This window comes from Odontesthes bonariensis, chromosome 9 (assembly GCF_027942865.1).
Source record: "Odontesthes bonariensis isolate fOdoBon6 chromosome 9, fOdoBon6.hap1, whole genome shotgun sequence".
Lineage (NCBI taxonomy): Eukaryota > Metazoa > Chordata > Actinopteri > Atheriniformes > Atherinopsidae > Odontesthes > Odontesthes bonariensis.
In genome coordinates this window covers 21,968,935-21,994,082 of record NC_134514.1, presented here as the reverse complement: position 1 = coordinate 21,994,082, position 25,148 = coordinate 21,968,935, and the positions used below count along the sequence as shown (strand labels likewise).

Here is a 25,148-nt window from a genome sequence, read left to right as displayed (position 1 = left end):
CACTTGGGAGGGGTAAACATAACATATGTTTATCACTTTACAAAGCTAATATTGTGAATGTGTCAGCAAGTACGCAGTCATTTATACTCGTGGCACCATTAGCATTCGGCTGGAGTTGTGTTTGTGTCCGTCTAATGAATGTAAAGTCAGGATTCACACTAATTTGATCAGTTTTCCCCTTCTACCATCTCCTGAGGGAAATATGTGATTTAACTGCTAAAAGCTCTTGTATTTTCATCAGCTAGTCACAGCGGGAAACAGTGTCAGTGAGAGTGAACCAAAACATTTTGCTGAGAGATTGCTGATAATGACGATGCACCATTGAGATGAATGAAATGGAGTACGTTATTTTTGGAGTATTTTAATTGTAGTTGCTATATTATTTATAATCTAAAGATCTTTTCAGTGTGCAAAACTGGTCGTGAGGGTTGTAAAGTAGTGCCAGGTGGTCTGAGTGAGAATGTGAAGCGTTGACTTTTTGTACACACTTGTAGATGGGCATGGCAATATGTTCCATGAAGCTGATCTGTAGTTCTGGGATGTACGCTTTCTCTCTGTCCATCATCTCACTGGGCCTGTTCCCCATGGCTTTTTCCTGCACACACAGAAACACATGTGACGTAGACATGAGTAATGAGCACAGTAATGTGTGAAATAATAAACCACTGACACATACCAGATCTCCTTGAGAGAAAAATTCCTTATAAATCAGCTCCTGTGGACACATAAAGACAGACATATTTTACTGCTCATATGGTTTTATATTCACAGTAATGATGATACAATTTAGTTCAGGTTTTTTTTCTATGGCGTGCACCTCTTCAGGACGAAACAATCAATTTAAAAGTTTGGACTTTTATTTCATTTTAAAACGAGCACAACACTTAACATGCTCAAAATAAGAAAACCTACTCCTTTAATTAGCATTTATATAATTTTTGATGCCAGGCTGGTGTATCACAGTGTTGATTACTGATTTTGTGACACTTTTTGTTTCTCCATTTTGCCACTGCTCTCCACTGCTGCCATTCTCCTTTATTACGTTTGGAGTGGTCTTGAGATGGAAACAAGCCAGAACATTGTTCAACAATGTTCTCCACTGAATTAAGGAGAAATTTGTTTTTGGTTTTGGGGACAAGGATTACAGTGCATTGGTTTTGGGTGTCAGGTGTTAGGAGATTGAGGGCAGGATTTGGGGCAAGGTTTAGGGGTTTTGGTATTGAAAAGGGGGCAGGCCAAGATTAAATGTAATCCTAAAGTGGAGTATGCTCTCACAGAGTAGAATAAAATGGAACAGAGCTCAAAGGTTTTTTCAGCCTACAAATGAGTTTACTGCCCAGTCATTTCTTATTGAAAATCTTTAAAAATGAACTACTGAAATAGGAACAAGTAACTAAAAAGTTAGAGCATGTTCTGTCTTGCAACAAACTAGTTGAATAATGACAACATGGAATGTGTGGGTACACCATCACCTTAACAATTTATCAAACAAAGCCACACATTTACCAGGTTGACATTAAAACTAAATACCATCAACATACTAAAAATCAGGCAGATACAACAGAGTTTAGCTCATAAACTGACAGCAATCTTGCGTGTGGTTTTCCAGCCCTTTGTTTGGTCTGACAGATCACATGAAGTCATCAACAGGCAAAGCAGTAAGGAGTGGTGCATTCGGCTTTTTGGATTGTATCCATCTGAAACACATTAGCACATCTCTCATTGTAAATAGCACTTCAGACAAGGAAGACAATGCATGAGCAAATATCCGAGAGAGAACGTTTGTAAAATTACAAAAGGACACCTTCAACAATGTTTACTGACAAATATTCATATTTCAGAAATTCATTGCAGTAAGTATCTAGTACTGAAAATGACAAGTTACTAGATTCTTACAATATAGATGAACAAAAGAAAATGAACAGAAAATTTGTATGATTGGTAGGGGAAAATTATGATCCCATGACACCTTGGCAGTGCATTGCACTGTATACATTCGTTCTGCATTTGGTTAAGCTTTTTTTAGTCCATGATTGACAACTCACATTCATGCAGTTGGAGGAAGCAGCTAACTCATTTAGAGGTTTTTAATGTCCTTGAATTGCTTTAACAGCTCAGAACTGAATTCACTGCAGAGACATCCACCCAGGATAACTTATAATTGGTTGCATTCAGGTGTAAAAAACACTGGCCAGGAGGTTAAAGCCAATTATTGTAGGTGAGAGTTACAGCAACAGTCTCCCCAAAAGAGCCAACAAAAGCAGAATATTATTAAGAATGTTGGAGCTGAATGTTTCAAGTTTGACTTTGAGATTTTTGAAAATTTAGTCAATTGTTGAAAAATAATGACTCAGAAAGTTTCTGTCGTGTGGAAGCAATTGGTCTGTATCTATAACAGTGTTCCTTTACTTTGAAACAGATACGAACTAATGTAAACTTGAACAAGTGGTTCAAAACAAAATGATCAAAATGCCCTCCTTTAAATTTCTAACACAATATGATTAAAATATAATTTGTCTAGCATGTTTTCTCGTGTTAAACCAGCCCATTTTTTCGAAGGAGAATTTAAAATATTGGTTTGCGGAGCCATCTGATCCGAGCCTCCACTGGCTCTTCAGGGCCATGACTGCAAGCAGCTCTGGCGGCGTGGCTGTGCATACTGATCTACTGAGACGTACCATCAGCCATCTTCTGCAAGTCCTTGAAAATGCGAAGGTGGTGAGCTAGGTCTGTGGCCAGAATTATGTCTCTTATCAAATCCAACACCCTCTGGTAGTCCTAAAAACATGCAAAACAAATATCGTAAGCTTGCACAAACATGTGGCATACATTACATACACAAAATGCATATATTCATAATTTACCTTTCTGGAAAACTTCTCAAAGATGTTGCAGCCTTGAGTGTTCAAAATAGCAATAGCCTGGGCAAAGTGATGTCTCTGTTAAAGCAAACATATCAGAGTGGTAAAATGTGTTAGAAAATTTGAATATACTGTCTCTAACATTTAGTCACATTAGTAACATTTAATCATGCCACCTTGTGAAAAGTATGAGCAATTCATATGCATCTCATTGCTTCCTTGTGGCTATAAAAAGTCCAGTCTGATTTTGACCACTAGATGTCGTAGCAGAACACAACATTGGCAGCTTGCAGATAGAGCAGTTTACTAATTGTGAAGAAGCAAACAGACAAAACCAATGAAAAAAACCGGCATTTTCCAAGTCTCCTTAAAAAGGCAGCCAAGGTTTGTATAGACACAAACCACTTGCTTGAGTTTACCTCCATCACAGATCCCTCTGAGCTGTAGAGAGCAGCCAGAACTGATTGCTGAAAATGAAACACACAAAGAGAATCCTTCAACTAAGGTAGTCTCTAGTCCCCTCTAGGACAGTTCAAATAAACTCTAATATGATTTCTTAAAGAATGGCTTTTGCTGCATATAGTTATGCATGAGTAATGCATGATTAGAGTGTACCAGAGCAAGATGGTTTAGCAGCAATGCAATCTAATGTCTCACTGGAGCATATTCACAGATGAAAAGATGAAACTAAATAATATAACTGGAAAGATACCCAGAGCTGTACTGCAATCAGTGTAATTGTGTGGATTAATGTTCTTATTTAATGTCCCGTTCTTCCTGTCTTTCACGATGTTTGATAAAACACCTTCTAATAAAGAGGGAAAATAATAAATGCTCTCACCGAGGCCACTTGGAAAGAATTGTTGGTGCCACGGTGGTCCAGGTCATGGCACATACAGGAGACAAAAAGAGCTAAAATCTCTATATCCCTAGATGAGAGTAGGGAAAAAATAGAATAATTTTGGGATCAGCAAGGCAAATGCACTTCTTAAGGTTTTGGGAGTCTCACACTCACTCGAGGTAGTTTGACAGGCCTAGGTTTTTGTAGAGCAGGTAGCAGAAGTGTGAGACAGAGAAGGCGTGCATCCAGTTGTGGTAGGGAGGGTCCCTGTAGCCTTTTTTCACCATCAGACAGAACCTGTCACAAAGGCGGCAGTTTAATTATGGCCTACATCTCACCTCGTTGCCAGTGACACATTCAAATGTACTATAAAAGTGTTACATCATTCCCCCAATTTTTTTCAGCAGGTCATTTCTTTTTGAACATTTTGGTTTGTTTATGCAGCTCTTTCTTTCAATACAAAGAGCAGAAAGAATTACTGAAAAATGCTGCTATATTACGTCCCTACAATGCTTCATGTCATTCTCCATCACAACCCATCCATCAGTCAATGTTAAAAAATTAATTTTGACCCCGAAACTAAGAGTATATTTCAACAATTTTACCCTCAGTTTTGCCTCTAAGTCATCTATTTGCATCTCTCTTCTGGCAGTATTATGGTTTTCAATCTTACAAGTGTTACTGACTGACAGGACTTATTAGATCACAAACATTTGCATAATTCAGCCCAAAAGCAAAGCCTATGTGCTGCAGCAGCCTATAATATGGTTGACAAGAATATGAGGAGAAAATTATTAAATATGGAGATCTGATACCAAAGGATAGAAAAGCCACAAGTACACCAGAAAGTAGAATCAATTTTATGATGTGCTTGAAGTAAATGGCAAACACACGTGCAAACACATGATTGATAGAGCTGTCAAACCTGGCGAGAGTCGGCATGTCAATCTTGTACGTGGTGATGAAGCCCATGTCTTCAAACATGCTGAGGACGCACTGCAGACAAACATAACAGGAGCAGTCTTTTAATTTCATTGTGCTATTTTCTCTTTTTGTCTTGCTCTTTTTGTTTTCAGCACCCCTCCTTCCCCTCTTTCTCTCACCATGGGCGTGGTGTCATCCGGCAGGGAGCGTGGTTGGTATGTGAACTCAGCGTAGCACGGGTGAATCTCCTTTACTGGATCAATCCCAGTCACCAGGAGCTTAGATACCTCTTCCTCTGAAACCTGAAGCAGATGCATGCTGAATCATATGAGGTCAAAAATATAGACAGTGTCAGGAAATACCACGGGTGTCTGATAGCTCTGGATTTACCTTCATATGGTACATCATCATTTCGTTGGCCAGATGGGACCTGAACTGAGCTTCGTGGACTTTCTTGTAAAGCAGAGACTACAGTGACAGATAGATCACAAGCAAAAGCAACATTAAAGCATCATCTTTGCAAGATGAATAGCTACAATATTATACTGCAGAGACTTCACTTTGACAGAACTATTGCAAAGATAATTTCATGGAAAGAAACTGTTTGATATTTGTTACTTTTTACTTCTATGTAGCCTACTATTGTTCTAACTGTTCTTAAATCAAATAAATGAATCTGTGTTCCAGTTAGCAAGTGCATTTTCATTTCCAATGGGCTTCTCAGAGTCTATTTGTTTAGTTTGCAAAACAGCAAAACTTCACTGACTGCTGCTTAGATTTCGTCATCATAGCTCTGCTTCATACCATCAACAGAATACTGTACACTGTGATACAACACAGACATTGATGAATAATGAATTTGGTAATGTTTAAATGATTAATGAGCTTCCTTGAAGGCAATTATTTTCCTAATCACATATCTTTATAGTTTGTAGATACACTGTTGAATACCTGCAGTCATCCAAAGGTCAGACTCCACAAGTGCTACTTGATATGAAGATGAATTGGAAACGTTGAATGAAATATTCCACAGCCGTACCGTGGCTGTCATTAAACACTCCTCTTTTTCTCTTCCTTCTTTCTCACCTCTTTTGCTCCATCTTACATTCCTTTTTTCTTTAGTCTATTCAATCTGCCTTTCCCTTCTGTGTTCTTTCTTTGTTTCATTCCTTCTTTCATTTAAAACTTTCTTTTCTCTTCCCTTGCATCTTTTTTCTGTCTATTCTTCTTTTCGCCCTTTTCTTTTCCCTCTCTCCCTGCCTTCTCTCTCACGCTCCACTCTTTGGACCTCCTCTCCTATGTTCTGTCATTCCTCTCCTCGTCCTCCTGCTCTTGCTACTTTTCTTTCCTCCTTCCAAAGCAATTTAGTTCCACGTTTGAGTCATATTTTAAAAAAAAAAAACTGTTTTTAAGGGGAGTGGAGAAAACTGACGTGAGATTACACGTTTGCTTTGCAAACACTATGAAATCAATGTCAGCAATAACCAGTTTTGTGAATGAGGATAAAACTGCAAAACATAGCAGACTCTCTCGTTATTTTAAACATCATCATCCTCACAATTATCTGAGCCACCAACTAACAGCAGTTCAGTTGAATGTGTATTGATGAGATTGCAGCAGTCGTACAACACAGTCAAACAGCACAGCACCACCCAGACTGAAACTCTTCAAATTTCCAATGAGAAATTGCTCTACTTTGCTTTGACTGCACATTTTGCTCCTGCTGAATGGATCTCATTTAGCTAGACAGGCTCAATCTTTCTGACTGCATTAGCAACACATCTACCATGAAAAAGAAGAGAGTCCTAATGAGGGATAAACTGTAAATGCTTATTTCTGACATTTTTCTATTACATTCCCAGGACTCAGGTCAATCAAAGATCAGAGGAACACATGGCACAACCATATTAACTTCTGAGGATGAATCAACTTTGAAGATGGATGTTTAGAAGAAGAACTGGTGCATTTATTGCCCTCGATATTTAATTTCTAAAATCAAGTTTAGAGTTTATTTACTTCATTCTCAATGCATTTCATTTCTAAACATTTTTTTGTTGTTTCTAATATCACTAAAAGGTGGACAAGTTGAGGGTTTAAAAAAAAAGAAAGAAGAAGATTCAAAAGTTTAAAAGAGTGGGAGGAGAGACTTACGTGGGCGATGCTGATACCGCAGTAGATGGAGAAAGCTGTGGCCAGATCCTCATCAAAGCGGTTGAACCACGGCCCATTCATTTTATTCACTAACTCAGCCACGCCAATCACCTCTACAGGACAGATGGTTCAAAGACAAGGAGGATGGAAAGAGGAGACAAATGAGGGAAGAAAGTGAGATATTGAAGGAGGAATTCATCTCAGGAGGGAAAGCAGCAAAAAGGATGGAGGTAGCAAAATTTGGTAATGAAGTAAAATGGGAAGTGAAAGATCAGAGTTGAGGATGAGAAAATGGGGCACAGAGCAAAACAGTTAGAGGGGAAGTGTAAAATAGGTCTGCCAACTTAGATTCATTTCACAGTGCGGTTGATCCTAATTGAATTAAAAGAAATCAGAATTTAGACAGATTTCTGTATAGATACAAATCACACTAAACGTAAAGTTCCTCAACACAGAAAAAGCTTGTTTAGGCAGCACTGTGAGAATGGTGCAGAGGTTCCTGAAAACTCTGACTGAAGAAGGTTTAAAGTGCACTTCAAGCACTTCAACATTTAGGTGCAGGGATATGATGTAACCACACTTTGTGCTATTCTGAGCAAGACTCAGGGTGAAAATGCAGCTTTGCAGTTTAAGATAGAAGTTGAAGAGAGGTTATAGTATACGCTGGAGGTAACTCATACCAATGACGCAATGAAACTGAAAATGTGACAGTGATGAAAAGCCAACATTGTTTATGTAAACTAACACACGGATCTGCTTATTGACAACTTGGCCGTACTGATACCAAAGTTCGTTTTTAATGCAGCATGTTGCAGAAACAGTTTCTCTAAACATCTGAGAGATAATGAATGTGTCATATAAATACTGATAAAGCTATTTTCTTAAGATTGCATATTTAATTTCATGTAGCATTTTCCCATCATATTTTTGTGCATTTAATTACTACCGTAATCCCTTTTAACTGTACACAACTGAGAGAGGAAACAGTTTGTTGCGTTGGCGTTGTTTTTGGTGTTATATAAACCAAAAAGTAAAAAATACTGATAATAAGAAATCTTGTTACATTTGATTTGAGTGAAAACAAATTCAAGGAAAACAACAGAGTAAAGGTATCCTAGAATTTCGATGGATAAAAAGCTGATTCTTAGAATTTGTGTGATTACACTGACAAACAAACTAAGAAGGAGAATTGGTTTGTTTTATAAGAACACATCACGTGTTTCTCTGCAAAAACACTTATCAGGGCAATTTTTCTTCCATTATAGTTTAATGGTGCATGTACCCTCAGCTGTTATTTTGAAGCCTTTTGCTTTTTATGTGTACTAAGCTTTTTCAGCTGTGAAAGTTAGAATAAAACTCAAAATCTGAGCTCTATGATTCAAATGAGTAGTCCTCACTGCCTTTAGGCACTGTTAGACATCTATAGATTCTTTACTGTTATTGTCTTAACCCCTGTTCATTACTTGGCTGCTTATGTGAGTCTGTATCGAGCATGTTTAATTGATTGTATCACAGAGGCTTTTAGGAAAATTGATGAAGCCAGTTTTACTTACTGTGCAGCTGCAACCTGGAAAGACGTTCAAAGCAGTCTAAAGTTTTATTCATTTTAACCTTTGGGCATTCTAAGCACTTAAACATTTTACTTTCAGCTGTTTTTGGCCATTTTGGCGCTCATATCTCAATGGATGAAGGACAAAACGTGTCAGTTTCTTGTTACCATTGTTCTCATCTTTGATGGGGAAGCAGAGGATGTTGCGAGTCCTGAATCCGGTGCTGTCATCGACGCCGCGGTAGAAGAGTGGATGGGAGTAGGCGTCCTTAATGTTCAAAATCTGACCAGTGGTTGCAACATGGCCTGCAATGCCCTGATCAGCTGGGATACGAAACTCCTTCTGCACACCCACAAACACATCCACACACACAACTGTTTATGTCAGCTTCAGAATTTCCTTTAAAAACGTTTTTCTTCACTTGACAGTTGACAAACGAGAAAGACAAGAAATGCTGCAGCGAGTAAGGGGATGACATGCAGCTGAGTCTCCCAGCTAGTGGGCTAAGTCTGTCACTTGCCAACTTTCTAATAAATGCATAAAATGCCCCAATTTTTCCCCCTTTTTCTTGAAGTTGCAAAAAAGTGGATGCATCTGGGACAAGTAGGGCACACGAAAAAAGGCATGATAAGCAATTGTATATTCAAAAACATTCACACAGAGAAATGTGCATCTATAGATGGGTGACAAATGAAAGGAAAAGCTGACACAGAGTGACCTAGATAGGTGATGGACCACCATGTGGTACCAGAGCAGCTTCAGTAAGCCTTGATATTAAAGTCTCTTGAACTTAGAGGAATGATCAGTTAACATTCCTACATTACATATTCCCACATTTGGTTGAGTCTATAACGTTGGTCCATAATCATCTATTTGTGTTCAGTCTGGTAACTGTGAGCACATACAATTTTCATACTAATCAACAAACCCTGTAGAGGCATTATGATCATGGAAGGGACCATTGCCTTTGGATTAGAAATGTTTCAACATAGGATAAAAGAGATAATTTGGGACAGTTTTGTATCCCTTCCCTCTATCAGGACAGGCAGAAGAAAAAAAACCTTCACCGGATCTCCTCACGGGAGGCATCAGGGGCTCAAGTATTTCCTTTAAGTTGTCACCCTTCTGTGCAGATATATGCAAGTCAAAAAATGACTGCTTGTTTGCTTTACCTCTTCGTCACTAACCACACCCCCATCAAAGACCTTTGCTACTAACTCGTGGCTGACTCGATCCAGCAGAAACACTGAACAGCTAGAGGAATAGAGAGTGACAAAGTCAGAGGGGGGATGCAGAACAGAGCAAAGCTGAGAACATTACAAGGTTTTTATCTCATTCCATCTCAGGTCATTTTGCAGCTTTTATTAAATCAGGTGAGTCGGTTAAGAACAATCCCTTCCAAATGAAGATGAAGACATTCCCAATATATACAAAGACAAACACCCTTTTTCAGACACACAATACGATATCTCCATGAGGACAAATCGACGGCTTACATCTCTGCGTCACTAAGGTTCCTGGCCTCCACTATAATTTCCTGTAACAGCACCGAAACATCATCTGAAAGAGTCGGGGGAGGGAACGAGAAGGAGAGGGGAATTAAAAGGAAAACAGAGGACAGAAGCAGAGATTATAACAACAGTACGCGTGGATCAGCTGTACAAGCTGATAAGAGCTTTGTAATCAATGGCTCAGTACAGTAGTGACAATCTGCTCTACCACTGGATCAATTTTTGCACCTGCAATCATGATAAATCAACAATGACATATTCTTCTGTTGGTGCTCACTGTTTGATAAGAATGAAAATGCCCCGGTGTAATTATGTGATATGGCGCTGCCATCATTTTTAATGCCCTTTTGATTTTATGATTAGGATTCTGGGTGTAATCACCTTTACGGTCTGTAATAACTCATTTAATTATGTGCGTCATTCGTTTCACAAGGCGACCGTTTAAATGTCTGTCATTAATGCAAATTGTCCAAAAGTGTCCGTTTTTCACACAGACAGAAAGACAGAGGAGAAAAGACTTACCCAGGTGTGTGAAGAGATTTTTGGCCACTTGTAGGAGTGCCTATGTGGAGAAACAATGGACAAAAAAGCTCCCCTAAAGGCATCTTCATGTACATTTATGTATGCATGTGGCATGTGGGTGGTAGAGAGAGTGAGTGTGTGAGCATGTGCCGTACCTGACACTCCACTTTGAGTTTCTGTTCTTTCTGGAAGGCCAAAGTCGAAGTGAGGACTGTTGAAGTGTAGCAGAAACAGTGCTGGATGGCATGCTCATCTGTCTCTGTGTGTCTGCAGAAGGAAACACATGGTGAAAGGGTGGATCTAAGCATTTATAGATATTTAAAAAAAAAAAATCAAAGCTGAATCAATTAATCAACAAAAAAATGTACCATGATGTGTTATGATAATCATTAAGTCATCATTGATCAATGAAAAACCTTAACATTTCATACTACACGGATACCACAGTTGAGCAAAATTTGATGGGACTCCTTCAGAGGCCACAAAAAAATTTAGACAATCTGTAGTAATATTACAGGACCAAGCAAGAATAAGATTACATATTTTCATATTACTATGATATATACTGTATATGATGACCAAACAAGCTCACCATAGGACGAAACAACCAAAAAAGAATAAGAATTTGCTTGTTTATTTGTAATAGAGTTTGTGGTTTCTTATTTACGTTTTTTGGAGGATTTGAACGTGAACCTGAATGTGCGTGAAGTCAATAATTGTGTAACGGAATATGTAATAGAATTGCCGTGGGTAACAGAGGCTATCTGAGTCATCAGCGAGGTAGATATGATAATGATATGGTTATAACATACATTTCAACCTCTGATAAATAACTATGTTGTGTATTTCCCGTTTTCATTATGCAGAAAACTAAAATAAAAGTCTGGAGTATGTAAACATAGTTCATTACTTTTAATATCGGAATCAATCACAACTTCACTCTCCTCTTATTTACAGCCTACACAGAGCAAAGGGAGAACTTATCACAATCATATTCTTCAGATTCATTAAAATCCGCAGGTCAGAAACTTCACAGACAGACCCAAGCAAATCAAACGCAGCAGAGCAAGTGAGCTAATCTGTTATTCCTTTCCAACAGCAACAATGAAGCTTACTCTGCATCTGTCCATCATCCTGTTGTTTTCTCTGAGGTCTCTCCAGGTGTGAAATCCAATCTAATGTTTATTCTTGTTCTATGTCTTGCCTATACTCTTTATCTCTTCTACCTTACTTCTTCTAACAGCTTGTTTTTATTTCCAAACATTAATCTAAAATTCATTCCTGTGGCTCAACTTTATTTGTAAAGGTAATGCACTCAAGGCACACAATTTTATGATGTGCCCCCCAACCCCCATCTTTTATTCTTTATTCGTTATGATGAAAGAGTGTTGTTATTTAGTTGTTAGTGTGTTATGTGATCTTGTAAAGCAAAATGAGGCTATGCTGGGCAGGAAACCAAAGTTGACAACTGCATTATCTGAGCCCCTGGACGCTCCAGGGCAGAAAAAAGGTTGGTGTATTTCAAACACCACATAGGTTCACACACTTCCCTTGGGCTGCTTTAAAAAGACAGCTAAGATACTTTACTAGAAGCTAAAACAGATACTAAAAGAATGAACTTGACCATTAAGGCAATGATAGAATGTTTGAAAGTACAGGAAACTGAACTATACTCGTGTTTCCTGCAGCGAGTTTATGTGAACTTCAAAATGTTTGACAGCATTAAAAAGGTAAAGCAATGTCCTTAGTGAAGGGCAGTTATTGCCTGCAGTTAACTGTCCTTGCCTACAGAGAGCGGTGGCATGTTATTGTGTAATTGACAGGAGCCTTGAACAGGCTCCAGGGTTTACCAGCCCCCCAGCTTAGACTCATAGGAATCTTTACAAAGTAGACAGGAGCCTGGAAATGCAATGTATCATGGAAATCTGTATGACTGACACTTTGGAGACTTATGCAGAACAACAGTGAGGCTGGAGAATGATTTTCTGTGGTAACAGCTAGTTATTTGCACTCATGACAGAAAATAGTATCCATCTCCACAGGTAGAATAGCAGCCAGTGGGAGTCCATTTCCAAAGACGGGAAATTTGATACAAATAGTTAAAGAGCACACAATACATTCCACATGGAAAATGGTACTTAAGAGAAAAGACTATGTAAGAATGTGCATACCTTGCTTGGTGTTTTGTGATGCTGCAGTAAGACTGCCCTCTGTTTAACAGACATTTTGAGATAACACTGCAGTCAACTTATTTGTCAGCTGTTGGTCTTGTACATCCTGCTGCTAAGCATTCGAGTTGATTTGAGATAAACATTTTTGTGCTGTACACAAAACCTTAAAGGGATTTCTTTTAACGTATAAAAGGCCTTCTCTGTCTTCTCAACCCGTATCTGTGAGTGAGACAAGACTTACTGTGTTTGTTTCAGTCTTTTTATCTGCTAGCACCAAAACTGAGTTATGAACTTATAACTGGTGCCAGACTGTGCTATCACGCACCTGTGTCTCTTGCAAATTTTGCATCTGAATATGTATTATATAGGAGAAAGGGATGATGAGTTTAAAATCTGTGAGACTGTGCTCGGAGCAAAGACTGGGCTTATCACATTATATGGATAGTTGCAATCATAATTCTGTTGCTGTTACTATGGTAATGAGATGCCAGCTCTATCATGAGAGCCACAGGCAGAGGGAGAAATTAGTAGACATGAACCCCTCTCATCTTTCTCATTTGAGTGCATGCATGTGTGTGTTACATGTGTAGAAATAATATAATTAAAAAATTAATTTGCCAAAATCTTAAACGAAGACACAACAAAAAATAATAAGCTGGAGTACGCTCTTACAGACCTCTGCATTTAGGAGATAACGGCATTGTGTTTCTGGCAGCTCACAAACACACACACGTACACACAAATACATGCCAAAACATGATGCCAAACCAGGCAGCCAAGCCACCCGCTGCTGTTAGACTCATGACCTGACTCTAGATCATCACACCGCCATCATCATCACAGCCATCTGGTTGCACACATACTTTTTGCTCACAGACACAAAGAGGGGGCAATTGGACATGAGTTTGAAAGAGCTGTGGTGCCCGATCAGGGAACACTTTTAGTCTGTCCAAGTCCCGACGGTTGGTGGAAACTGCACAGCTTTCAAACAGACAACAGCATATATACTTTTTTTCCTTTTTGTGTAACATTGCCCCATCGATTTGTAAGGCGAGACAAATCTCAGTGTGGTGAAAAAGGGCTCCAGACTATATCCTGCTACCATTGATGGAGTGCTATCAGCAGCCTGGTAAGTTGGTAGGTTTTTCCAGCATTCCCAATGAAAGCCGAGTAGCTGGGTGTTTTTGTAAAACTATTTTTCTGGCAGGTTTAGAGGGTGGATTTTTGGAAATCTGGTGAAAAACCTCAGTGCAAAACGAATGAGAGCAGAATCTGATGGGAAAGCCAAGGTACTCAGAAACTGGATCAGAGCACTGGTTGAAAGAGGGACATGTAGTCAGAACAACTGTGAGAAGCGAGCACTTAACAAAAATAAGAAGTCATTTATGAAGTTATTTTCACTACAGGAGACTTGAAGTCCAGTGGGAAATGCTTATTGAACCTTTGAAGATCAGTGCACTTCAGAGACACACTGAGTAAGTCGGTCACACACAGCTTATGACTGATGAAATGAAGAGCACAGTTTCCCTTAATTGTATCATTAAGTGCTGCCCCTAAGGACAGTCATCATCATAAACAGTTCCTGTTTGAATTAATTTAACAAATTAAACATTTTGATATCATCCATGTCAGTTCAGTGGTTAGACCATCTATTCAGTTGTGCCATTTGTGAATGCTCACAGCCTGTGAAGAGATTCAGTGCTTTTTTGTGCGCATTTTTATGCATGTTGTGCTTTTAAATGGTCTTAATTTTGAGTGTAACTTGAAAACTAATAACCTGCAATACTGTAAGCAGCATGCGTTTATACTCCTTTGATATAAAGGGTGTGCATTCATACCTCCATTCAGTTCGATAATTCAAAAAACATTAGCTGTCATTGTAAAGCGTTAACAGCATGGCCATGTGTAATACCTCATGCATTTTAGATGGAACTGCCATTTTTATCATTGGGCCCAAAGCCTCCTGGCATTCCTTTAACCTTAAATCACCAATTCTTTTTGCATATATAATCATAGCTTAAAGCCATTAATTTGGAAACTGTCATAGCACTTGCTATTTTTCTCTCAGACTTAGTTTTTTTGCATGTGTTTTGACCGGTTACTTGAGGCAAATGTACATCTGAATGAACACCCTAGCTAGCATATAATAACAAAAAACAGGGTATAATGACAACCCAGCTGCGGAAGGTTTAGCATTTGTATGCTAAGCTTTGGCTCAAACTCTAGCTAGGAGCTAGTTGAAAAAGAGATGCATATATATGCATGTTTCCTATACACAAAACAGTATTTATAAATCAAAACTATATTCTTCAGACCGTGTGTACACACATTTTTTAGAGCACTTTAAGGCTCTTATTGACAGTTCTTATTATATACTCTTCTTCAGTTGTGGCTCTGACCTTGCTGATGAATCTTTAAGAAAAGAGCAAGTATTTAGAATAAAGTTTTATACTTTGGTACAAGGTGAATTTTTGCACTGCTTTAGGCTCCATAAGACTGTTTAAGTGCTCTGCCTGTAGGTCTGGATCTTCCTCTTGATCATGTGCAAGCATTGCTGAAAGACCCAATATACAGGAATATACAAGCTATACATCTATTCATTGCAGACAAAGCAGGAGCTGTTGGTGTCCTTCACCTGTAGGCCTGGTGCTGTCCCAAGTGAACGTATGCACTCTTTGGACTCTCATTTGTAATCCAAGCATTTCTTTTTTTTTTACCTCAAGAGGATCGTTTGCTGGGATCATACAGAAAGATTTATGTTACTTTTCTCCATTCAGAAGATTTTACTCTGTTCATCATCACCTCTGATGACTGTCTCAATGTCACGTTCGGTAAAATTGAGCTTCCTCTCCTTTCTTTTCTGTTGCTTTCATTGTCATGTGTATTTGGTTGAGGTGCATTCAAACTGTGTTTTTTTTAACGCACAAAAGACAAAGTAGGGATGTGTCTGCATCGATTCAAGGCTAAAAATGGGAGTGGAAATCAGGATGGAGCAAGTCCAATATCATGATGACTGAGATTTATAAAAGAGAACCATAAGTACACGTGACTTGGTGAAAAGAAAGCCTTTGTGTTTCCACACAGTTTTATGCAGCTGGCCCCAGGGCTGCTGTTGGGTCTTAGTCCTGTAACTAAGCAAATCTGCTGTAACTCCGCTGTAACTCAGCAAATCTGGATGGCTCATACAGTCAGGCCCATCCCAAAAATCACTGTAAGCTGCTGTCACATAAATCTTTATATCTACCGCAGATTGACAACCATTGGTTTTTATATGTATTATCCTTAAGCCACCTATAAGGAAGTCAGTGTAATTTCTCAACAGCTGCGAGGTTAAAAACGGGATTACAGTGAGTGTCTCTTTTTAGCGTGAGAGCCCTACTTTGCAGGAAATGAACGCACAAACAAAAGGAACAGCAGACATACCTCTGCCCACCCTGCTTGTTGAAGGCACATGCTAGTGCCACCACATGACCAGTGGCCCTGCTGACCACAGGGACGCAGAGCATGGAGGATATTTCACAACCCAACATACTGGACAGCTGCCTGCGCTCCTCCTGAGAGGGGGGGCCAGGCAGAAAGACGAGAGTTAGATAAATACAATGGATGGATGGACGAATGGGTGGATGGAGAGACAGAATCTTACGGCAGTGATGTCTTGAAGAGTGATTGACTTCTTCTTCTCGACAACTTGACCGAACCGTCCAAACATCAGCTGAAGGGATGAGAGACACGGTGATGAGAGACATGGTGAGCAAAGGGGATAATGAGTACAAAAGACTTGAGGAAGAAACTATCCCTTTTGAAAGATTCCCCAGAGATTTCTTTTGAAGTAAAATATATAATAAATATAATTGCTTTTTCAGAGTGTAGCTTATTATCTTACTTATCAGCAGCACAAATAGCCCATGTAAGGCTTTCTGTGTGGCTTCGAATCTCTCCACACCAACTAATATCGAGATTTCACACATCATTTAGCCAGGGGGACACAGTCTATGCACACTATAATGAAGAGCCTGTTAAAAATGCTACTTTTGCATCACAAGCATGGACAGGAGACTTGAAGAGACTCAAAGGAAGCAATTACTTCTTCTGCTCAAATTTCTTAATTATAGTCTCTACTGATGATTAGAGATGTTCACATGTGGGAGCTTTATTCGTTCTTGCCGTCAAAAAGACATGACGGATTACAACACTTGCATTTTAAGTAAGCCAATCATTATTTACTACAAACGTCCTTGGATTTCTTTGTTTACTAAACCATGAGTAGGGGGGATCTTATGAATAACTATATATTTAAAATAAATGACTGACTGAATGAGGACACGATGAAATAAATCAGCAATTAATGTATGAGCAAATGTTTTCACTGGGAATATCAAAAATAAACAGGCAACTGCAAATAAATAAATGAATGTTCATATGAATATATAATTGTTTTTCTTTCTCACCGGGAAGCTGATCTCCTCTTCCAGGACTTTGTCTGCAACCACCTAAATGTCACAGAGGTCAAAGATCTAAAGTTACTCAAATGTTAATGTTGAATTCATTCTTTGGTGAGTGAGTAAGTGCTAAGATGGTGGAAGGCTGAGTGTGTGTGTGTGTGGCCAGGGGAGAGTTGGGAGAGATGAAGGGAGCGTTGTGTGAGGGAAATTGGTGTGTTGTTTTTGTGTGGTATTTCAAAAGCAGATAATAAAAACAAATGTGTACCAGAGCGATAAAAATGCAAGGGGAAACATGTGCATGTGCGTGTACCTGGCAAAATAGCTGGTGGTTGTCCTCGGATACCAGTAGCAAACAACAGCACTGTGACTGCGTCTGTTGCTGCAGCTGCAGAGGAACGCAAACATAACATCAGACAATCACAAAATATTACTCTGACAGATCCAGTCGGTGTTTTTAAAGCACTTTTTATGATTGTCTTTTATGATTGTTTGAAGATAAGATCAGATTAAACAAACCAGTGAGCAATGAAAATGACTGCAGCTCGGGTGTAGCAAGAATTTAGTGTTTTCTTCCATAACACCATTGAATTGTAAATTAAACTGTACCAAAAACTTTCTATTATAATAATCAAATATTGTTACACAGTACAATGTGGGATACATTCTATTAGTATTAGCATTCTTTGTAAAGCTAGCCACAGCTTGCTATGAATTGTCCAAAATGGATATTGACAATAAGCAACTTAGCATTTATATACGTATACATACATACTACACAACAAATAAATGTGCATTAACACACACTCAATAACACAATAACAATGATTTTTCAGTTATTGCTCATGAAGTTTCTCATTTAATATTTGATTGTCTCATTGAAACACCGAAAATGAAATAACATACAATGAAATAGCTTACGACTTATGACATTAAGCCACAACTAAATAGGAGAAAGTCACTTTTTGTGTCAATGTGTTTAAAAGAGGTGGTGCATGTGCTCTCAGCTTCCCTAATACTGCTATTCTGTACGACCTGCAGATTTTCAGCCAGTTTCCTGCCGCTGCGTGGGATGAGGAATGCTTCATTCACATTCATAGACTGTAATACACTCTTAGATGTGAACACACCTGTATGCACAATGGCACAAAAGCTGAGGGTACACGAGCATAAACATGTGCACGGGTACGCGCGCACACACTTACGAGAGCTATTTATCCTCGCACAACATTCTTCTCTGTAATCCACAGATCTGGATGAAGAACAAGCAGGACAGGAATAAGCTGGAGCCACTGCCAACACACTCGCCCATGTGCATACACACACACAGCACAAATATGCGCACATAAGACATGTTGCCGCACCCACATACAATAATAAGCCCCATCATCCCCTTATTTTCCAAAATTGTGTTAATCCCAAAAGAACTGCTCCGAGCTCCTCTTCTCCAAACTGATGATCCTTCAGGAGCAACAATCCCCTGCTCCTCCTCTCCCAAACCCATTTTTACAACAATATTCAGGCCAAACATATCATGTCTGAGTCAAAGTAGTTTACAAAAGGGATGCATTCCTGATCATTTTCCCCTCCTCCAGTCTTTCTCCCTCAAACAAAGAGTAATTGCTTTGAATTCAGGTTTAAGAGACATTGAGGGATGAAGCAGTACAGGCTGAACCTCCACAGCACAGCACACACTGAGCACAGCCCCACTGAGTTGGTCCCAAGGTAGCTTAGGTGCAGGATGGGTCAATAAGCTTGGCTTCAGCAATTAAACCGAGAAATGACAACTAATTCATACATGAATTGTTAAACAGACCATGCCCTCTGGAGGTATTTATCTTTTCTTCTGACAATTGCAGTTCTTTTTTTCTCTTTTGGGAGAACATAACAGAAAGAACAAAAGCAAAGCAACTGTAACTAAGAAAGAAAAAGATACTAAGAATACCTGAACTCTACAATGTGATTTAATTTTTTTGTATTTTCTCTCTGCAAATTCAGTTTCCAGAGAAATAGTTTGATGACTCGTCTGAGTTTGCTCTTGTGAAATTTTCTCTTTTCTCATTAAACATTAAACTTGGATAATGTCTCGTCTTGCCCACCTCCTGGAAAGTATTCTTCTCTGGGCTGGAAGAAACCTGCCATCTAATGTCTTCTGTGAAAGTTTTTCTTTTTTAAAGAATGTAACTTAGTGATGATTTGAACTCTATGTTCCTGTCATCTCTTGGTTGTACATATTTTTTAAATCTTTTTTATGTATTTGTTTTATTTTTTCAGGATGGCCTGTCTCAGTTACATTTGGAACTCCTTCGACTGCAGGTTGTATGCAGCAAACTTTTAAGAGCAAATGCAACTCGCCTTCAAATGAACTAGAAAAGTTTTACCTGCTAAACTAACAGAAACAGGATGAAGTAGAAGCCCACATTTGTCTAAAAAAAGCTTTCAAGTCAATATACCTGTTTAATCTTTCTTTCTGTAAAATATTAGCTACCTAATAGAGTATATATGAACCAATTGTAATTGTATCTAACAATATCCTGAAAATTACAACAATTTGTCATTAAAAAAAAGTTGAAAAAAGTTTTTTTTATAACTGTAAAGATGCAAAGCTTCTCATAAAACAAGACAAGGTAAAGCAGCAAGGTTTGAAAATCAAAATGAATCAGCTGGTAAAATAGTTGTGATTTTTCTGTTTTTTAAAAAAAATTAATTTCCCCTCTGCTGAAGAAAGATTCTTGATTTTTAAGATTCAGACAAACTTTGAACTAACTTCCCATCTCATCAAAAGCTATGAAATATTCAAAAGAAGTCCTTCACGCTGTAGATGAAGATGAATCATGTGCATTCATCCATTAGGCTTCCCTGGAGCTCTTATGGACTGAGGCTTTGTCCCTCTGATGCATTATAACCTTCAAATCTCCCCTGTTCCCTCTGGCTTTACCCCCTTTTCTCTCATATTTTCTTCATCTGTGAATAACTTCATACGTTTGGAATTGTAGTCAATTTCTGCTCGTCGATCTACACCTCTCTCTCTTCTCATTATTCTCATCTGCCTTTACAGAGAGTCCTTCTCACTGTTTATATGAGGCGCTTGGGTTGTCCTGTGGGGAGATTGATGAAGTAACTGCATGATAAAAAATACTGTGACAGGAGGAGGGGAAGAGGTCACGGGGAGGGATATTTTGCATGTACTGTGCGTATTTAGCTCAGTGTGTGCACGTGTATGGTGGTGCGTGCAGGAGTGTATGAGTGATCTCAGCCACTTACATAATTGATGACTTTGAGCTGCAGAGAAGCTGCATCAAGGTCATAGAGCTCACCTAAAAGAGGAGAGGGAGACAACGAGAGAGTGAAAGTGACGGCAGGGAAACCACAGAGGACCAAGGGCAGATTGGTGTGAAGGAAGAATGCGAATGCAGATCATATAAGCAAGTGGACAGAAAGCAATCCGGGGAGGATGCACTCACACATCCAGGTCGGGGAAGAGTGAACAGGAGCGGGTTAACACAGGGGCTAATAGCAAAGACAACTGACGGAGAGCTGCCTGGACTGCAGGCAAGAAACGACTGGAGATAGCTGAATAGAAAAGCAGCGAGGTGAGATAGAGGTGGAAAAACCTGAAGACAACAAAGGAAACTCATCTTTGTTGACAATTAAGTGGGAGTAAACATTGTTGATGTGTGTGCAGGGATGACATGAGTGAGTCCACTTCCATTATGCATGAGATTTTAAAGCATGTGTTTTTGCAAAGCATTCTGTTTTCATGTTGTAACTGTCACACACTCCTTTTGTCACTGACATTCTGAATCTAAATTCACAGAGCTTTTCATCCACAGGGACTCACTCTATTAACACACCTCACCTGTCAGTGTGTGACTACGTATGAAATTTTTGCGTACGGGTTCAAAAGCTGTAGGAGATGAAATGTATGTGTTTGAGAAAGAGTGAAAGAGGAGATTTCATGCATAAACTTTATTCGTAAATCCCCTGCATGTGTGTGCGTGTACATACCACAGAGCTGCAATATGTTGCGGTCCAGCTCGCAGTAGTCCTGCTCCGATACGTTGAGGTGCAGCAGAGCATTGTGGGACTGCAAAGGAGAAGGGCTGAGAGGAGGCCTCTGATAGGATGCCTGAACAGCCTGGACACGTACACACGCCACAGAAGCCTACAAGAAGATACACACAAACAAGCATACACAGAGAAGCACCAAAGTCAGCATATTTAGGAGATAAAATGGTGGGTAAATACTGTTTGAAGTCATTTAGCTATTTTTCATCCTGAAAGCCACCAGCCATGCACAGGATTATCTCCGGAGTATGTGTGTGTGTGTGGTCACAACACAGTTTTGCAGATATATAATATTCCAGGAGGCAGACCTTTTTAATATCCGGCCATTTATTGAAGCTTTCTTTATTCATAATATCTGAAAACACAAGATCACTGTTTAATAATCTACCAAAGGAGAGATATGTACACTTCAAAAAGAGTTTGGAGCTATATTTGATATAAAGGATTTTTTCTGTAGGCGAGTCTAATTTACTTTTCTTGTTTGGCAATGGTGGTCTACTTCTGTGGATTCGATCAACTTGAAAATTACACTTTGTGCTTTTGGATAGACTTTATTCATATGCTTCTAACCAACTGAAACAATACATTCAAGTTGGTTCTTTTGATTTAGTGTACTTCAAAAGTGGAATGCAAAGGTTGAGGCAAAAAGTTTGTGACTGTAAAAAAGCTAAAAACTAAGTGAAGAAAGGGTAGCTTGATCTTTAAAGGCATCAACAAGGCATACAACAGATCTCTGTGATAATTTAAAGACATTTTCTTTTTTTATCTACGTTCTTCACAAAATGTTTGGGGACCATTCTTGGCAATTTCAGTAACACCTCTTTTGCCGAGCAATACATTTTGGAAACACTTTGTAGTGGTATTTCCCTTTTCGTTTTGTATGGAGTATTTTTGTCTTTTCTTCCCTCAAAACAGCGGGCATGCTTCAACTGTCAGTGTTCAGACTGGAGGACATAAATGCCATGGTAAAACCTTCTGCATGAACCTATTCAAGTTGTCCACTGTGTCTTTTGTGAATTCATGATCATGTTCCTGTTTCAAAGACCATTGATTTCTCATTTTCTTGTTGTTTAACAGATGATGGTCTGATCAGCTTGACTTCCACTGTACCTGTTAAGACTTTGTCACCTTCTTATAGTTTAGTCCTGCTTTGTGAGTATTAATTATGATTTTTAGTGGCCGATATTTAGGGATCCCCATGGATGTTTAAAAATATTTGAAATAGCATAGCTTTATAAACTCTGATTCCACAGATCCTGCCCCAATTTTTAAACATTTGTATCAGCTAACCTTACCAAACGATGACTGTGGAAAACCATAGCCTGAAGAAGTTTATTAAGGTTTCCATCTGAGACTTTGTAGTGCAGGGTTCACTTTCTTCTTACTTTTTCTTTTGACAAATAAAAAACAATTCAATCTTCATGCTTGAAACATGTTTAGATCACTTAGCTCGCAAAACAATGTTGTCAATGCAAAACTGCAATGAACTTCAGTATTTCAACATCTTCAGTGCATAATATAGTATAAGATTCAGAGACCGGGGTAATTGCAGAGTGTGATGGGCAATAACAGAAAACATGCGTGTGACCTTCGAGTCCTCAAGCAGCACTGCGTGACAAACCGTCATTCAACCTCGATCCTTATAACCTCATGGGAGTTCTGGAGTTTCTATGTGCCAAAGATAGGAAAGGCCATCTAGGCTGTTATCAGCAAAAGGTGCAAAAACCAGCATCTGTGCTGGTATTGAGATGCGTCAGTGTCAGTGGGATAGGTGCACATGTGTGCATGTGTGAGTGTATCATTGATCCAGAGGCAAATATTGAAAGTTTTGAGAAACATATGTTGTCATCAAAGGTGATGCCTTTTCCCACGAGGTACCTCATCCTGCACTACTTACAACAGTGTGGCTTCATACCTTGATTTTCCTGCCTGCAGCGCATTATGAATGAGAGAATCAGACACGCACTGTTGAGCAGGTGACGGTTTGTATTCAGCTAAAATGGACATAGATTCCTCTGCAAAACGGCAAAAATTTGTATCCTCAATTGGTAAAAAATCAAAAGGTATCATTAAAAGGAAGGGCGATGAGAGACAATGGCAAACATGCCTCTATCCCAACCTTCTTTTAAGTGTGTGGTCATGAAATCTTTATCTTGTTTATCTTGTCTAAATACAATAAAGGCACTGAGAATCTTTTCTTTGGAATTGTGTCTGTTACGTAAGGGTTCAAACAAATGGACCATTGAAAGATTCAAGTTTTCACCGCATTTCAGAACATTTCTGGAAATGGGTTTAGTACGTGACTAGTTTTCGATTTAACAACAACCACTACTTATGCTGTGCTATTTTTCTACAAAACAGCCCGGCGCCAAAAAGGTGTTGAGTAAGCAAAGTACTGCAGGTCGTGTTGCCAAGTATTTTGTTTTTTCAGGGTTGACCAAGAAGAATAGAAAAGACGAGAACTTACATGTTTTCCCAGCACGTTTAAATGCAGTTCTTCTTGATCCGATGGTGGGTTACAGCCAACCTGCAAAACAGAGAAATGAACACACACAGTAGAAACTAAGCAGAGGGCAGTTTTTGTTTGTAGGCTTCACTGGTGAATGCCCTGCTGTCTCAGTGGACTTAATTTAATTTGTGTGGGTTAACTAAAATGAAATCAGTCCCAAAAAAATTTACCTTTTTCAAATAGGAGGTGAAGGTGGTGATGTAATCACTCACACTTGATTTGCTACTTTGGTTGACTAATTTCTTTCAAATCCTTTTGTACATCCTTGAATGCAGGGACTCACCAGTAAGACAGCAAGGATCTTGTCCTGATCCTGATCCAAGATAGGAATTACAACAGCTAAAAGAAAGAAAAATAGGAAAGCATTCAGAGTCATGCATCAATTCAAATAAAACAGTGTTTGGTCCTTCGTTTTAATTAGTTTTCTATGTCCTTGTCCAGCTTTTTTTTTATCTTACTTAGTCTTCCTTTTTGTTCTAATACTCAAGGAATATACAAGGAAAAAGACATGAACAAATATAGATCTGATGTCCTTGGATATGACTGTTTTTTTTCCCTTTTCATTTGATGGCAATACGCGTCATAATAAGCAAAACTCATACAGAACTAACTATCATGCTAACTTTTTTCTGTATCTTTACAGCATATTAATTGGTGTGCTCTTATCCCCAAAGTGCTGAGCAGTCATGCTTTTGTGCTGAAAGACATCTACACATTTCTCAGGTTATTCTCTTACTCTTGCTTTTGAATGCAAAGAAAATGTGTTCAATTTGAAGCACAATGCAGAGTCTGGTAATACTCTTAAATTTTTTATTCTCTCATCACAAACCTTTCATCGCTTTTTTTGGCTTCTTCTCTAATTTTGTTGCCCACATAGCTCCATACCTCTTTCCGTGCAATCATCATCTCCTGTTCGCTACTTGTCTCTCTATCTCCTTTCGTTTGTTTTGTCCTCCCACGCTCCCACATCTCTGTGCTCCTTTGCATGCACAGGCACATGCTCACACATCCTCAAAAACAAGCACACAGACTCAGGTGTCGGTCCTTTTGTCTGTCCATCAGCAACATTCAAGCCATCAGTGGACCCTTCATAAAGCATACAACTTCACCTCTTCTGTGTGCTGGTAAAGGTGCTGCGAGGCAGGTTCTGTATATCTCTGGCAGTTCAGATGGAGGAAGGCCAGCGCACTGACATCGCTTCAGCTGGTCCGCAATATTCCTACAACAAATACAAGAGTCTGACTCAGGTTTGAAAAGGACAGTAACATACTTGAATGTAGTATAATGTAAGACACAGTTTTTCAAACATTGCAGAGAAAATAAGGAGGAGGAGGTTTGAAGGACAAATGTGGCAAATGGAAAAACAATTGTCAACCTTAAAAAACCAGACATGAACCAAAACACTGCTGAATAGAGCTATTATTCATTCTCAAGTTATATGAACTCAATACATACATTTGTGTGTCTGTGTTCTGTTCTGTCATTTGATACAAAGGGCAGCATTTTTATGCTAAAATATGAGACAACGATTTGTTTATTCTGGACCGGTTGCTTCCAAACACACACACACACACACGCAAACACACGCACGCATGAACACA

General features: G+C 39.0%; 1 protein-coding gene across 3 annotated transcripts in view; it reads right to left on the bottom strand.

Annotated features, from left to right (window-relative positions):
- The window catches only part of pde2a (phosphodiesterase 2A), a 170,490-nt gene that overhangs the window by 3,766 nt on the left and 141,576 nt on the right, over window positions 1-25,148 (bottom strand). For all 3 annotated transcript variants that reach the window (XM_075473631.1, XM_075473632.1, XM_075473633.1), the window contains exons 5-30: window positions 24,657-24,766; window positions 23,831-23,886; window positions 23,506-23,565; window positions 20,979-21,135; window positions 20,235-20,287; window positions 17,284-17,358; window positions 16,980-17,021; window positions 16,175-16,243; window positions 15,955-16,085; window positions 10,516-10,627; window positions 10,361-10,400; window positions 9,824-9,887; window positions 9,500-9,581; window positions 8,495-8,669; window positions 6,778-6,890; window positions 5,017-5,094; window positions 4,806-4,928; window positions 4,628-4,698; window positions 3,877-3,999; window positions 3,703-3,790; window positions 3,281-3,328; window positions 2,865-2,939; window positions 2,679-2,778; window positions 1,585-1,697; window positions 677-715; window positions 489-595 (exon numbers count right to left, since the gene is read on the bottom strand). In XM_075473631.1, the coding sequence (XP_075329746.1) occupies window positions 489-595; window positions 677-715; window positions 1,585-1,697; window positions 2,679-2,778; window positions 2,865-2,939; window positions 3,281-3,328; window positions 3,703-3,790; window positions 3,877-3,999; window positions 4,628-4,698; window positions 4,806-4,928; window positions 5,017-5,094; window positions 6,778-6,890; window positions 8,495-8,669; window positions 9,500-9,581; window positions 9,824-9,887; window positions 10,361-10,400; window positions 10,516-10,627; window positions 15,955-16,085; window positions 16,175-16,243; window positions 16,980-17,021; window positions 17,284-17,358; window positions 20,235-20,287; window positions 20,979-21,135; window positions 23,506-23,565; window positions 23,831-23,886; window positions 24,657-24,766 (2,304 nt within the window). The remainder of the gene's footprint in view (window positions 1-488; window positions 596-676; window positions 716-1,584; window positions 1,698-2,678; window positions 2,779-2,864; window positions 2,940-3,280; window positions 3,329-3,702; window positions 3,791-3,876; window positions 4,000-4,627; window positions 4,699-4,805; window positions 4,929-5,016; window positions 5,095-6,777; window positions 6,891-8,494; window positions 8,670-9,499; window positions 9,582-9,823; window positions 9,888-10,360; window positions 10,401-10,515; window positions 10,628-15,954; window positions 16,086-16,174; window positions 16,244-16,979; window positions 17,022-17,283; window positions 17,359-20,234; window positions 20,288-20,978; window positions 21,136-23,505; window positions 23,566-23,830; window positions 23,887-24,656; window positions 24,767-25,148) is intronic.